This window comes from Strix aluco, chromosome 1 (genome assembly GCF_031877795.1).
Source record: "Strix aluco isolate bStrAlu1 chromosome 1, bStrAlu1.hap1, whole genome shotgun sequence".
In the NCBI taxonomy this organism is placed as follows: domain Eukaryota; kingdom Metazoa; phylum Chordata; class Aves; order Strigiformes; family Strigidae; genus Strix; species Strix aluco.
In genome coordinates, this window is record NC_133931.1 from 26,204,591 (window position 1) to 26,220,323 (window position 15,733).

At 39.9% G+C, this 15,733-nt stretch overlaps 1 protein-coding gene across 3 annotated transcripts in view; it reads left to right on the forward strand.

Moving 5' to 3' along the window:
• Positions 1-15,733, forward strand: part of RAD54B (RAD54 homolog B) — a 67,070-nt gene that overhangs the window by 1,886 nt on the left and 49,451 nt on the right. For all 3 annotated transcript variants that reach the window (XR_012622090.1, XM_074815850.1, XM_074815860.1), the window contains exons 2-3: positions 1,154-1,307; positions 1,976-2,150. Coding sequence is in view for 2 of the 3 variants with exons in the window: in XM_074815850.1 (XP_074671951.1) it covers positions 1,170-1,307; positions 1,976-2,150 (313 nt within the window). In the remaining variant the exon portion in view is untranslated. The remainder of the gene's footprint in view (positions 1-1,153; positions 1,308-1,975; positions 2,151-15,733) is intronic.

Here is a 15,733-nt window from a genome sequence, read left to right on the forward strand (position 1 = left end):
TTGTTCAGATGTGGAGGAGATAGCAGAACTCACGTTAGTGTCTGCATATTCGCAAAGTATTTGGACAGTACTCTGTTACTACTTCTGTGCAAATCTTGGAAAGAAAGGTTGTTGTGCCCTAGTAAGCCACTGGAGTGCAGAGTAGCGTCAAAAAAATGCAGAAACGCAATGGCTGTTGCAACAGGATGTAAACATGCTGTCAAGATGGTAGAGAGGTAGAGAAGTTTGTGTTTGCAATCCGCATTATGGTTTATTTTAACCCAATTGTTAGGGGGGATCAATTAAAATGAAGAACCCGTGTACGAATGGAGAATTAAACCAAAATATGTTCCATAAATTGCTGTACCGTGCTTGTCTTCATCTTTCCAGCTGCTGGGTTATTCTGTTGGAATTTTCTCTTGTTTTGTTTCTTCTACTTTGAAATACTAAGATTATGACTTGTTATTCTCGTGGTTGCAAGGATGCTTTGTGATATTAACATTGGTATATGTTTGGTTTTGTTCTGAGGTTGTTTAGGGGAATAATGGTCTTCTATTTTGAGAGAAAACCTATAATATGTTTCTTCCACTGTTCAAGTGGACGTAACATGGAGTGATAATCTCCACTGTAATTTTGACATAATTTTCTGCTGAATTCTAATTTTATTATAGTGAATCTGAATGACCAATATAATTGATTGTTTAATGCAAAATACTACTCCTGAATATGAAACATACCTTCGACATTTGTTGTTTGTTGTCCACTAATAACGGGCTTTTCAAAATTATGTTTTAAGCATTTAGAATAGTTCTGTTTCAAATTGTCTTTTTTCTTTTATAAACAGGTGTAACTTTGTTAAGCAGCCCCACATTGTGCATCTTCAGAGCGTCTCTTGCTATTGTGAACTGCATTATTGCCTTTTCAAATAAAAAAGGATGTGTTCTGTAGAATTTGCTGTAGTTGATCCTTCTTAGTACTTAATTCATTGCAACAGTGCTACTTTTTCTTAAGTTGTATTATGCTTGTGAATTAACATTGCTATTTGAAAATCTTTTCTGCTATTTTATTTTTAAATAGTGCTTATATTGTTATCTATGGATATATTTTTGTATTTAAAGCCTATTCTGACTGCAGCTGTCTTTATCTGCTTCCTTCCTTCCTCTCCACCCTTCAGAGCAGTACAACTAACTATGAGGCGATCAGCAGCTCCAAGTCAAGTGTTAGGAAATGTAGCCAAAAAGCCAAGGTTTATACCACCAGGAAAAAGTAACACAGTTTGTCTGAAGAATGAAACCAAGGAGATGGACCAAGAAATGAACTTAAAGGAGGTAAGTGCACTAAAAAGGGTATTTGTTCATATTGTTACTAAAAGATAGCATCTGAGCTTACCACAAACAATCTCTGCTTAAATAATAGATTTTGATACTTTTGCTCTTACTACATTTGATCTTGCTTCTCATGTAGGTTTCTCTCACCCTGAAGTGGATGCAGAAAAATGTTTTTCAAATAAATAAACGTAATCGCTATTGAGCCCAAATACAATTCTTAGTGTAGCTGAGGTATGGATTGCATCTTGGCATGGGCTTTACTGGATTCAAGTGTTTGAAATGCTTTGTCAAAAGCAGTTAAAAAACCCAAGATACTTAGTAATGAAATGTCAGTATATCAAGTTGCAGTCTTGCTGCAAGGAGCTTTCTTTGAAACCTTTAATATCAACCAAAAAAAAGCATCACAACTTTTATTCATTTTATCTACAGAAGACTTCTACTAAATTCAATTCATAAACTACTTGCACAAGTGGTGTTTGGGATTGTGTGCATGTGCTTTCTGTTGTGAACACTGGGATGCATGTATTTTTGTAGGGATGTATATATTTATTTAGATAGTTTGATAATGAGGATTAATATCTATTAAGATTACTTCTTGTGGCTGTTTTCTCCATTTCTCTTCAACTGCATGAACAGCATGCTATTGTGAACTTGTTCTTCTTTTGCAGATGGATGAGAAAGGGGGAAGTGCTTCATTGCTTTCTAAAATATATAGCCAGAATCAAAATGCAAATTTTACACAGTCTGTGGAGTCATCTGGAAAAGTAAAGCCTTCAAAAGCACGCTCCAGCGCTAGTAAGAGTAGCAAGGTGGAAATGAAAACACTAAATATGCCCAAAGCTGGTAAGATGCTCTTTCTTTTTTACTGAATGATACACTACTTAATAAACTTTTATGAAATACTAGTATAAGGGTCAGCAACAGTGCCATTATTTGGTGTTCTGCTGTGTAGAGAGTGAAAGAAACAAACATTAAATGATTTTTTTTTTAATGGAAAAGGAAAAAAAGTTGATGTTTTAGAAGTCAGTTGTTAGTGCTGCTATTGAGGTGTGTGTCTTCCAGAGAGTACTATAGTCAACTCGCTCTAATCCAGAGTAATATCAGGATGAGAGTCAGGATACCCTAAATAGTGGAGAAGTGGTGTAATTTGGAGACCTGGTTGGCCTCATGCAGAGAATGCTAACCGTTCTGCATGGATTCACATCTTTCAGAATTCATGAGGGTTTCTTCTCTTCAGTGCAAGATCTGAGCTGGTTTTTTCAGTGTCTCCAGTGGGTGCTCAGGGTTCATGCATGGACTACTAAGTCTAGTGTGGCATCAGAGCAGACCTGGCTCTGTTCATTCATGTGTGTGCACTTACTCATTTGTTACTCCCCATAATGAATATTCATAGAACCACAGAATAGTTTGGGTTGGAAGGGACCTTAAAGATCATCTAGTTCCAACCTCCCAGCCCATGGTCAGGGACACCTTCCACTAGACCAGGTTGCTCAAAGCCCCGTCCAACCTGGCCTTGAACACTTCCAGGGAGGGGGCAGCCACAGCTTATCTGGGCAACCTGTGCCAGTGTCTCACCACTCTCACAGTGGAGAATTTCTTCCTTATAGCTAATCTAAATTAACACTCAGTTTAAAACCATTACCCTTCATCCTATCCCTACACTCCCTGATAAGAGTCCTTCCCCATCTTTCCTGTAGCCCTCTTTAGATACTCGAAGGCCACTGTAAGGTCTCCCCTGAGCCTTCTCTTCTCCAGGCTGAACAACCCCAACTCTCTCAGCCTGTCCTCATAAGGGAGGTGCTCCAGCCCCCTGATCATCTTCGTGGCCTCCTCAGGAGTTGCTCCAACAGGTCCATGTCCTCTTATGTTGGGGAGTACATTGCTCCAAAAAGCTAGGTAGTCAGCAGTGCAAAGATACTAAAGTGTCTGAACTGTAGCAAATGCACTTTGATGGACTTGAATGACTCTGTGGGGTTGAGTGTCTTCATTTCCCACTCTCCGTGTGCCCCAACCACAGATACAGCGCAGGGACGTTCTGCATTGTGCGAATGCAGGTGTACAACCTCGGGAGCCGAGCACATCTTGAAAGCGTTGCACTTGAACTGGGTTACTGACATTGCTGGATGAAAAACACTCCTCTTGGAGTCAGCTCAGGCATTTCAACATCTGTCTTACTGTTAACTCACTCTTGTTTCCTCATAATTAATTACATTGATAGTGATCTTTCTCTTTGTTTTAGGGTTCATTTAACTGGTAATACTTTGTGTAATGAGTAGAGTTTTAAAAGAGCATTTCATGGCTGCTTATCACCTTGATTCCATAATGGTTGGAATTATAATTCAGAAGGCTTTAACAAAGTTATATTTAATTTTGTTTGTGATAAGAGCTGCTAAGTCTGGAAGCCTGACAGAAGCAAAGCTGCCATAGCTCTGTGTCCTAGGGTCCAGCCAATAGTGAGGCTGAGCACGTGTTCCCAATAGGCACGCAGTGTCCCATACATACATACGTATACACATGGCTGGTAACACAGGCCAGCACAGACAGAGAATACAGCACTTGCACAAACATATCCTGTCCCCTCTCTGCCTGACCAGGGTGAAAGCCTATTTGTGGAATCTAAATGAATATACATATATTTATATATAGATATACACACAGAGAGAATATAGATCCCTCCAGTAACTTACACACAGTCTGTTCAGTAACTGGTTCCTCGATTTGTTGGACACCACAGCTGCAGGCACATGGGCATATGAAACACAAAGTCCACAGGTCCCAGTCCACTTGCTCCCACTGGTAAAAACAATAGGTCCCTCCAGTAGTTGGCCTTAGACAGTTGGTCTACTTAGTGGTGGGCTCTTGGTCTCCCAGGTGCCTGGTGCACAAGTGACACGTACATACAAACACGTCTCTGGTAGCTGGACTTACCAGCAGCCAATCCCCCGATATCCTAGTCTCTCCAGTAACTCACTTGGACTTCCTGGACCCTCCCGTAGCCAACTCTCAGACCCTCTGGTCTCTTTGATATCTGGCCCAGACTCACGGCTGTTCCGATAGTTGTCTCCCAAGCCTCTTAGCCTGCTTGCCAGCTAGTCCAGCTTGGGGTTTGCTAGTGATCACACACACTACCCAGGCAGAATACATGTACTCTGGCCTCTCCACTGGTGCATTAGGTACCTGGGCCCTATGACGTGTGTGTGGTCCAGCTTCAGCTGCTTGCATGTACCCTTCCATACACTTATGCATACAGAAGAGAGTCCCTTCACACAGGAAAATATTTAGAAATGTAGTTTAATAAGAAGATGGGACAGACTGTGGCAATAGAGTGCAGTGCATTGCTAGACAAGCATACTAACCAGTCACTTGTTTAAAGGTGGCCGCTTTTTTCCTTTTATTTCCCTGTGCTTGTTCCTCCCTGAACCACCTTCATCTGTCCCTGTTTGCTTGTTCTTGTTTTTTTTCCCTTCAAAAATCTCATTATAAGCCTCGTGCAAACTCCAGATGCACTTTCTAGCATCTTACGAATTCAGGCCCCAGTAGGCAGCAACTCCCTTCATTCTATAAGGTGCTCTGGGGAGCCCTTCCCATTGACTCTTCTTGTTTGGTTTCACCCCCAGAAAATGAGGGTTGATCTGTCCCCTGTGATGGCCCTGAGAGGATGCTGCCATTATCATCTCATGTGACCCAGAGTATTGCACTCTGCTTGGCAGAGCTAATGTGGGAAAATGCAGCCTCCTTTTATGTCTTAAGTCCTTCTGGTCTTAGGGCTTTTGTGTTTATCTACCCCATGCTGTAACTTCCAGTTCTTCTGATGAAGCTCATACTTGCAGAAAATTTTCAGTGTGTGTGGGACAGGTTCTTTGAGTGGTCCTTCTTCCCTATAGGTACATCTGCAAAAATTTGTGTCTGCTGGTTCTGTCTAGCAGTGCACTTGAAAGATAACTAGTGGATTTATTTCCAAAATAATCTGCGAAATCAGCAGTTTTCCCAACAAAAAATGTTGTGACGTGGAAAAGAGATAGCAAATGCTTTTTCAGTATCATGAATTCTGGGTGCAGCTGGTACGGGTTCTCTGATTTTAGAAAAACAATCAAAAAGTTGTGGAGTGAGACTGGGTGAGCTGTTTCTGTTGACGTTGTTTGTGCTGTCTGAGTGACTGGACAAGCCATTTTGTGCCAAAGCCTTTCTATGTCTGTCGAATGGGGCTAACCCTGCAAGTCTTTGTAAAGCTACGATGAAATGTGGTATAAAAGAAGGATATCTAATGTCAATGTTAGTTGTGGTCATCAGGTTCACTGTGATGCAAGCACTGTACTGTGAAAACAAATCCTGCATGAGGCTCCGTTAAATCTTACGTAATTTCTTAATAATTTAATATTTTCCAAGACAGCTTCTGCCCGTTACGTCACTTTGTCTGCTATTCATTACAGCTAATGTAGCAATTATGTAGATTGTGTAAACTGTAACCTCCTTTGTAGTGTGAAATTGTTTGGTCAAAGATGTTTTTGGTATGAAATTCAGAAGTAATGGAAACCAGTTGTGAAAGCCAGAGTCAGTTTGGGGTTTTTATTATTATTAATATTGTAATGGAATTATAACTGACTGCCAGTCTCGGCAGTCAAAGAAGAGTTCTCTGTTAAAGGGGCATTCAAATAATTTAAAGATTGAAAAAGTCTGGTTTATGCATTATTTTGGTTTATTGTCTCCATATCATTTAATGTGGATGATATACTGATTGTTAGCTTTATATCATGCTCAAAGATGCTGTGTTTGGGTTCCCAGTGCAGCAGTGGAACATGTAAATAAATACCCCTGTTTCCATTGAAATTCTTGTGAAACACCTGTGGACCATGGGACAACTGCACTGTTCATAGAGCTAATCTTTCTGAAACCCAGCCCTGAAAATGCTGCGCATTCTTTCAGAAAAACTTATCAAACACATGGTGTCCATTTCCTGGAGTAGGCAAGTAAGGATTTGATTAGATAGCACCAATCTAAAAATTATAGCATATCTGGCTTAAAAAAATGCTTGCTTTTCTAGGCTTCTTTTCAAAATAAACTTTTACCTAAAATTTCACTAATAAAAGTGAAGTGTGAGGGACTGAAGGCCTATGAGATGTGCTATTTCTAAAGATGTTTTAATAAGACTGTAGCAGCTGTTGCCTGTGTGTTGTAATTTTGAGACAGTTTGAACTGTAAGATATTGAACATGCTGTTCAACAGGCAGTTTACTAATGGTGATTATGAGTTGTGAATACTGGAAAATTATGTTTCTCCATAAATGTATGTCTTTGTAGGAAAATGAACTTTACTACTACTTTATGAATCGGTGTTTGCTTGTTTGTAAGAAGTAAAGAGCACAGCAATCTCTTTGGTACCTTTGTTTTGTATTCAGAATATAGTACTTGTTGACGCTGACAACAGATGTGTGGATGGGAGGTAATTTATTTGACATTGTCATTAGTGCTTTTTCTCACATGCCTCCAGAGAATTCTATCAGATAGGTCTGCATGCTCTTTAAAAATGAGATTTACTTTAACAGTCCTAAACTATTTAACAGTAACTGAAAACAAAATCATAAATGTGTTTGGAAGGATATTATTGCAGCTCTTAAAAGTGCTTGGTTTCTACTTGTCCTCACTACATTCTGAGGACCTATAAGCAATAATAAAAAAATACAAATAATTTGAATTTGAAGAAACAATGGATGGGCAGAACTCTGAACTATACTTAGTATCTCCTCAGCGTTGCTAGTAAGTGAGATTGGCTAGAACTGAGGTTTTTACTTACATTGCCACCTTCAACTTAATGGTTTTAATATATATATTTTTATTTATATAGAGCATACATAATGAATGTTATTTATGCTTATTATCTGAGTGTGCAGCTTGCTTTCTGTTGGTATTTTTAATCTAGGAGAATGTTGCTCTGTTTTTTTCTTTCAGGCTTACTATATCATGTGTGTAAATGAGTAGCTCTTTCACCTGTACAGTTAGACGCAACGTTCTAGTTGGACTGAGGTTTCATTGTTTGAACCTGATGTAGGTGAACAGAAGAGCTGGATATAAAGTTTTATTCTGTTACACCTCACCTCCTGTTTGGTTTTTGGTTCAGGAGTACTCTGTCTTTCATCCATCACTAACACCTGTTAATGCGTCTTCCAAGAGGAACTTTGTCAGGAGTCATACGCAAATACTATCTTTGAGCTGATAATGAAGACAGATTATAACTGTATTTCATAACAGGGTTAATGTGTTCACCCTATGTCTCTGGACAGATGTTTCTGAATGTTGCCTATGATATTAACTGTATCTATTAGTTGCCTATAGTTTTAAATATACGTTCTCTAGAATGTTAATGTTTACTGAGTACATTGGTTTATAAGGTTTAGACTCTTTGCTCATTTAAGTTAGTTTTATTTTCGTAATAGGAACGTTTGGCTCCTTCAGCTTCCTAGAACATTGTTACAGGTTAGTCCGATATCTCCTGTCACTTGATGTGAATAAAAACACCCTTAACCAATTAATTTGAATATGGTAAGAGAAAATGCACTCCTCATGCAGTTACAACAGTAGCAATCAATTGCCTATCACTTTTAATCAGAGGATTAAAAAACGTTATTTTCAGGATTTGTCATATTGTCCGGTTTCAGTCTAACTGCTTACTCTGGGTTTCTAGATAACACAACTGAAACCATTCAGGCCTGATACCTCATAATGAAGCATGTTATTGCTAGAATTACTTGGATATCTGCAAAAGTAGAAGCATTAATTGTAATTTCTGTTATTGCGCTCATTTCTATTACTGCATTTCACAGATTGAACTGGAAAAGATATTCCAGTCAGGAGTATTTTTACCCTCCGTCTATTTTAGTAGTGAAGCTGCGTGTATAGCTGCAGTTTAGTGGGCCCTTCAAATGTTTTTATAAACAGTTGGTAGAGCAGTTAAGTCTTTGGGTAAAAGACACTGCATAAACATCTGTAGCTCTTAATAATTACCAAGTACCTTAGTACAACTAAGGTGTTACTGGATGCCTGAGTGTAAATAATTTATTACTGCATTGTTTGCAAGTTAGATCTTACAAGTTTGTAAATTTTGTTGTAATTTCTTACTCTTCTTCTTGCCATGTTATAGACAGAATAGTTTATAATAGTGAATAGACAAAATTATAGACAAGCTGTTTCTCAATTCAGGATAGTTTCTTTGCTGTTTAGGTGTCATCTGTACCTGTTTGATCAGTTCATCTCAGGAGATGGGGATTGGTTAAGAAAACTGGATTGATGTAAATGTATCCGAAGAGAAACTGTCCATATCTCTGATCTGACACTGGTTCCAGAACTACTCATTTACACATCAGTCGTGGTGGGTATACATGCAAATTGTCACCTATTGGCCCAGTACCCCACTGCCCAGCAGTCAACGTGTTGCAGGTAGACTTTTCACTGAGACTTTTGTGATTATTTAGTCCTACATGGCTTGCCTCTTCTTGTCTGTAGCTTTGGGACTCTCTGCCATGTCCTGAGGACAACACCTTTTGCTTGGTGCTCTTCCTTGGGATGTGAGATGATGTCTTCTATGCTGATGGTGGCATAAGACCTTCCCTAGCATTTTCCCAGCTGATTATGCACAGAGTTCCCCCTGGCTGTGGTAATGCATTGTTTACATTAATACATGGAGATGGTATAATAGCAAAGCAGTATAGTCTGACATTGCTTGTTCTCATGACTCTTCAGGGGGTTTTGTGGTTGGGTTTTTTTTTTCTTTCCTCTTCCTATAGATTCGTCACCTTATGTATGGTGGTGACTAGAGCTACATACCGAGCAGAACACTGTTCTCAAGGGCTTCCAATTCTGTGCTCAAAAGCACCAAATGCAGCAGCTATGAATTCCCTACTTCTTTAGTTTTACAGTCGACCAGTGGAGAACCCATTATTGGATTGTAGCAGGTCAGATAACGTGGAGTCAGTTGCCATAGACTGAAAGCAAGCAGGAGAGTATAGTGTGCTTATGTGATACATCAGCCTGTGGAAGAAGTTCACACCCTAACCAGTGTTACTCATCTTGAATTTGGGCTGCCCACCAGCTCAGTGGTAAGATACGCTGTGGTAGTAAAATTAGCAACCAAGAGATGGAAAGAAGGAACTTAAACCAGCTTCACCACCAAAGGCAACATACCATATAACATTCAGCAACTGCAAAGCTGCTTTCTTAGGGTAGCTGTCTGCAGTAAAACAAATCCAGACTTGCATAATTCTAGTGTGATATTTCCACTTACTGCAACGTAATTTATAATTTGATATCATATTTTGCTGTCATGGAACAACTAGGCTTTATGTAAAGATAGATGATAAAACCAGGATATTCACACATTTGAAAAAGGAGAAGTGAATTGACACTTCTCATTTGTCCTAGTTAAGCATGCTCCAATATGTGTATTTGAACTAATGGAGATAATGAAGGAGAGGGGAAGGAAACCAGAAATCAGAAGGGTATTACATGATCAGAAAGTAAAAAAACTCAGAGTTATATTAGATGTAAGATATTTAACATTTTCCAGAAAGTTGGAGGGATTAAAGTGAAAGTTTTGCAGTAGTAACTTGCCTATTGAATGGAACTGTTGTTCTTTACAATGAAAAGAATATAAACTGCTAGGTGTTTTATTTTTGAGTAGTGATATATCCACTACTGAAGAGAGCTGTGCTGCATGCAATGATAATCTCTTATGCATTTTTCTTTAACTTGTTAATTTACTGAAAATTAAAATTTGTAAACAAGAAAAAAATACTTAGATACTCTTTCTTGTGCAGAGACAGAGACCTAATTTTGAAACTGCAAATATAATGCAAACTCCCCTTTCCAAGGGGCGGTGGGGGATGTATTAGGAAATGAACTTACTATCCCAATAAATTTCTTATAATTTAGCTCCCAGGAGTTGCATGCAAACACATGGCATATAGTCTGCAATATATAGAAAATGAAATTATCTAATACCGTAACTTTAAAAATGAGGAATTTAGGAAATACTCTGTATAGAGACTATTTTCAAGGATTCAGGTTTAGCAGTACTAATTTTTTCAGTTTCCTCATTCTGAGGGAAGTTGTACACATTTCTTACTTTCTTCTTGATTATCAAAATTGATTATCAGGCTGTGTGTGTATGAGGAGTGAAAATGGGCAAAACAGAAATACATGGCTGTTCCAAATCTCTTGGATGCTTTTCTCTTCCACTCTCCCACCCTTTGGAAAGTCCTAGTTTGGGGTGTGGGAGTTGTTTGGGTTTCTTTCCTCCCTCAGGTTGGGGGGAAGGTGGATTTAAGGGAAGATGTAGCTATCAGATGGAGGGACAAGAAATGCCTTATTGAACGGAACTGGAAGGGTTTTTCTGAGCTATCATGAGTATTATTACAGACTTGGCCTGGATCCCTTCAAAGATAGTCGCCAAATCTTTCTGTGGCTACGCTCATTGTTTAGATCCCCTTTGTTGCCATGCCAGCATAACTAGAATTCAGTCCCAGCTTTTGGCTTTAGGCCTTAAGTTTTCCTCAGAAACAGAAGCTTTGTCACAATATGACTTTCCTAAAATCAACAAGTTAGTGATAAGATGGTTATCTCACTGTCCTCAAAACATCCACTAGGCAAAATTAGAAGAATGGAGAAAGCTGCCCCTATGTCAAATGCAGGGAATAGCGCATGGGGAAGTATTTTGAGGTTAGTATTTAAAGGATAATCTCCAAAATTTTAATCTATGAAAAGATGGGAGAATTGCAGAAACTTGGCTTCTCTTACAAAGTTTCCTTTTCTAGAGGCTATCTTGCTAATGGGGATTTAAGAATTTAAGCAAAACATCCTGAGAAAATCATACTTTCAAATCTTTCTGTATTTCTCAGCTGCTTCTGATCAGTCATCAAAAAACTTGTTGGAAGAGAGGATCAGAGAAAATACAAGCATGTATTAAGAACTGGATGCACTTCTGAATTTGTGAAAAATAGCACTCAGCTTCTCTTTTTTTAAGGATGTGACTTATAAAGTGGAGGGCTAATTCATGGTGCTGTACAGTCACTTAGTATTATAATTTAGAATCCTGTAGCTTTAAGCCAAACTTAGTTTGAAGGATGGTTACAGATCTGCATGTGTGGGCCCTGGAATGTAAGACTGAGATGAAGATAAATTCTTTAAAATTTGGCATGGGGGGTATTTTAATTGTCTAATTTAAATATTTCCCATTTCAGTGGGATAAATGTAGAGAGAATGCCTTACATCAGTAGAGGGGATGGATGTGTAGTTAGCTTTTATGCTTGGAATTTTAGCTTATAAGAGCTCTGGAGTAGGCCATGTGTAATTCAGGGTAGTTTCAAGAGAGCAGTTTAAAGGTAATAATTACATTGTTAAGGTCTGCGTTTTCTGTGCTTGTCATGAGATACATGCATCCTTGTTCTTGCAGCAGTTGCAAGAACTGTTAGATGTTAGAAGTTAATACGTGCTAGATGGTGATCACAGAAATAGATGCTGAAAAAGAGAGGTAAAGCTTCCCCTGTTTATCCCCGCCCTCAATGCAGGACAGAAGTTAGAAGTAACTGTGCAGGAGAAAGGAAAGGAGTGGTCTGAGAGGTTCAGCTACAGCAAGGAGAAGAACAAGAAAGTACAAAATTGATGGTGAAAGTGTTGATGAAGACAAAAAATCAAGTGAAATGAGAAAGCTATTTGAAACACAACTGAATCTAAAAATATTTCTAAGAAGTCTGGTGAGAATGTATTTAAGCACTGTAACTTCCAGGTGAAGTCATCTTGCAACTTTTGGCTCACGAAACTTTGTCATCCTCAACCTTCTCTTTAATGAATAATGCCTGCAACCCTCAGTTTTGGAGACTGCCCATGAAACAACTGTCCCTATGAGAAACCTTTGGAGTTGAAAACTTTCTGACCCACCCTTTGCTGCAGAAGGCTCTTAAGACAGGCAGATCAAGTGACTTGGCACTGTCTTGCTGTCGTGTCAGTAAAGAGGGCTATAGGATGACCTAATGGAACTTTTGCAGCCCTTACTACCTATAGACACTCTCAAGTCATCTTATGCAGCTGCCAAATTCATTTGCAAGTGTGAGCAACTGCCTCAATACTTGCCAAATGTTTCCGCTGCCAGTATACCCCAGTATATTCAGTGATGTGTAACATACCCCATCCTAGCTGCTGAATGTTCTTACAGTTTCTCATAAGCGGAGGGGGCATCAGGGTTTCACTTCAGCTTTGATTCAAATCTTGCAGTCATCCTCTTGTTCTTAAGATTTTCAGGCTCCTAGGTGATTGCAAATGCTAAGGCCCAGGTCTCTGCAAAGCTGGTTTGCTTGTACATTATTAGATAGGAGCAGATGTCCTTCAGACTTATTCTGGGGCTACCACTTTGTGGGCAGAGCACCTTCAGAGTTTAGCAGTCTTTTATCTGTTGATTTGATATTTTTTGCACTAGAAGGTCCCAGCCTGAATCTCTGAAGCTGGTGTCATTCCCTTCAATGTTCAAGTCTGCTGTCTGATCCAAACTACATCTTTCAAGATACGTTCTTTCTTAGGGCATCCTTAATTCTCTCAGATGTTTTTTGTCTTTGAATCATGTACCTTACAGTGATTTTTAACATTTTTTTAAAGTCTGTCATCGAGAGATTCTTTCTTGGTTCTGTGTAACAAAGGATCCTTCCTCTCTCTTCATCCAAGATGCTCCCCCCAATTTAAGATATTCTCCTTTACAGGGTGTTCTGTCTTGTAACATACCAAAATTTACATGGGCCACTTAATGCGGTTATTGGCCATGATACAAATCTGGCACTTGTAAAATTTGGGCCCACTGAACTTTTTCAGCAATTCATAGTCATTTGGCTACTTTAATCCCTGACTGTATTATAGCTGTGATTCAGTCATGTCTTGATAGCTCTCCAGGATGCACTATTTGTATCCTTCTTTTGGTATTAGTTCTAGACTTTTCCACAGCAAAAACCTACCTGTTACTTGTAGTTTTGAGTCTCACTTCCCAGCTGTTGGAGTTCTGCAACCTTACCAAGAGGCTGTTGATTGTTTTTTGAATAATCATGCTGATTTTCATTTCCCTAGAAAAACACTCTGATCTACTCTCACAGCTCCCCCTCTTCATGAACTTCCAAATATGATGATTTCATCCACTTGAAAACGGGGTTTTTAAATATTAACATTTAAATTGGGAAGCATCTGGGTTTTTTAAAGGAAAGCATCAAGCACATAAAGAAAAATGCTGAATCCAAGACTTTATTTTCAAAATTCTGAGTAGATTAGTGAATTCCATCTTGAAAATATGAAGGAAAAATGAGCTGTACCTTGTGCATAGGATTAAAACAAGAGGTACAGAAGGCAATGATGTGAGGGGTGCATGCATGGCTATTTTCTTCAGCAGTGACCAGAATTTCCTCCCTGCTACCTGTGGTTTGCTGTTCCCACAGTTATGCTAATACAAGTTTTTGTAGGGTGCATTGCAAACCATATTCCTAAAACGATCCAGATAGAGTCTGAAGAAGCTTTTTCAATGTATTTCTTTTTTGCGAGTTATTTGTCCTGTGGCATACTGGATCAGGGAACTGCTGGTGGTTAAAACTTGCCCAGCTCAGAAAAAATGATTAATTTGCAGACAAATCAGTTCCCTGATCTGACTTGCTCAGAAGATTTGTGAGTGCTCATATCAGCACGGTGAAGGGGCAGGAACATGACAGGGTTAGGGGGAGACAGAAATTCCTGTTTTGGCAATGTCTCACAATTATGTTGACTTAAACCAATTATTAAACTCTATGCTTGCCCCAAAAAATTAAATAAATTGATTAGTCTGCAGCTGGATCATCTCCCTGAACTGCCTGTGCAGTGTGTTGCATCAATGCCAGTGTTGGTGGAACACGTAGGATGAAGGGTGGACTGCAGTGACATTTCTTTTTTTGTAATTGTCTTGGAACTACACCTATTGTTAGTTATACACTATATAAGTCTATATGTAACATTTGCATCCAGGCTTCTCACCTTCTGTGATTTGGCATCCAAGTACGGATACGACCTTAGGCTGATGAGCAGAGCTATTTTAAAAAGGGGGGGTGGGGGGGAAATCTTGGTTGGCAGCAAGCTTCATTTTTACAAGGGTTATTTTACACTTCTGCAGAACAATATGTAATTCAGACTAGTTCCTTCAGGCACTTGCTCAAAAGAAATCTCTGTAGCGGTATTTTGCTGTAATTGCATGAGTACAGAAACTTGGTCTCTCTAGCAACATCAAGCAGTAAGGTGATAGAGTAACACAAGTTTAGATAGGTCTATATTAGGAGTTCCTGCATCTGGTATCCCAGTATAGGAGATTGCTGCAGCTCCTTGTGGCCAGGTCCACAGGGATGTATTCCCAAGAGGTACGTGCGCACATGTACACACTATATATATGTATACGGCCAGCCATACAGAAAATGCAGCACTTGTGCAAACACAAGCAGCATTAATGGCCTCATCCTCTCCCTGCACTGTCTGACTGGGATGAAAGCCTGTTTGTGAAAAATACCTATGTATACAATATGGATCCCTCTGGCAAGTGGCCTTAGACTCTCATTCTGCTCAGTAGCTGGTCCTGGGCTCCCAGCTGCCTCACAAACCTGCACTGGGTCTCTCTGGCAGCTGGTCTGGATTTAGCCCTTACCAGTGGCTAGTCTCCAGGTGTCCTGGTCCCTCGAGTAGACAAATGTCAGACCTTCTGTCTCTCCAGTATCTGGCCCAGACGCACAGTTGCTCCACTTCTTGGCTCCCAAGCCTACTCGCTGGCTAGTCCAGCTTGGTGTTTGCCAGAGACCACACACTGCCACAGGCACCCAGGCAGTAGCATGGGCTCCGGCCTCTGCCCTCGGGCCCCTGTGACCTGTGGTACCACTCCAGCTGCCAGCAGGTACGCTTCCATCCAGAGTCATGCACGCAGAGTAGAAATTCCCCTCACCCAGGAAAATAGTTACAAATGTAGTTTAACAAGAAGATAGGACGAACTGCAGTGATCAGGCACAGGGCATGGCTGGACAACCGTACTGAGCAGCCACCTGTTTACATGCACCTGGCTCCTTTTATCCATTTTCCCCCTGTATTTTCCTATGCTTGTTCTGCCCCAAACCACTTTCATTCCTCCCTTTTCTTACCTTTCGTTGTTCCTCTAAATATCCTGTACTATGCCTTCTGCAATCCCAAAATACTCTTCCTGGCATCTCACCATGAGTCCCATACCCAGTGGACAGTTACCCCTCCTTCAGTCTGCAAGGTGATCTAGAGAGTGGACTCGGCCCACTGGGCTGCTCGTGTTTCTGACAGCCCTGGGAGCAGCTGGACTGATGGCTCACTTTCTTTCATTTGGGTTACTGGGGTTCCTCTGCCTGACATTGTTCGTCTGTGCTCTTTGTGAGT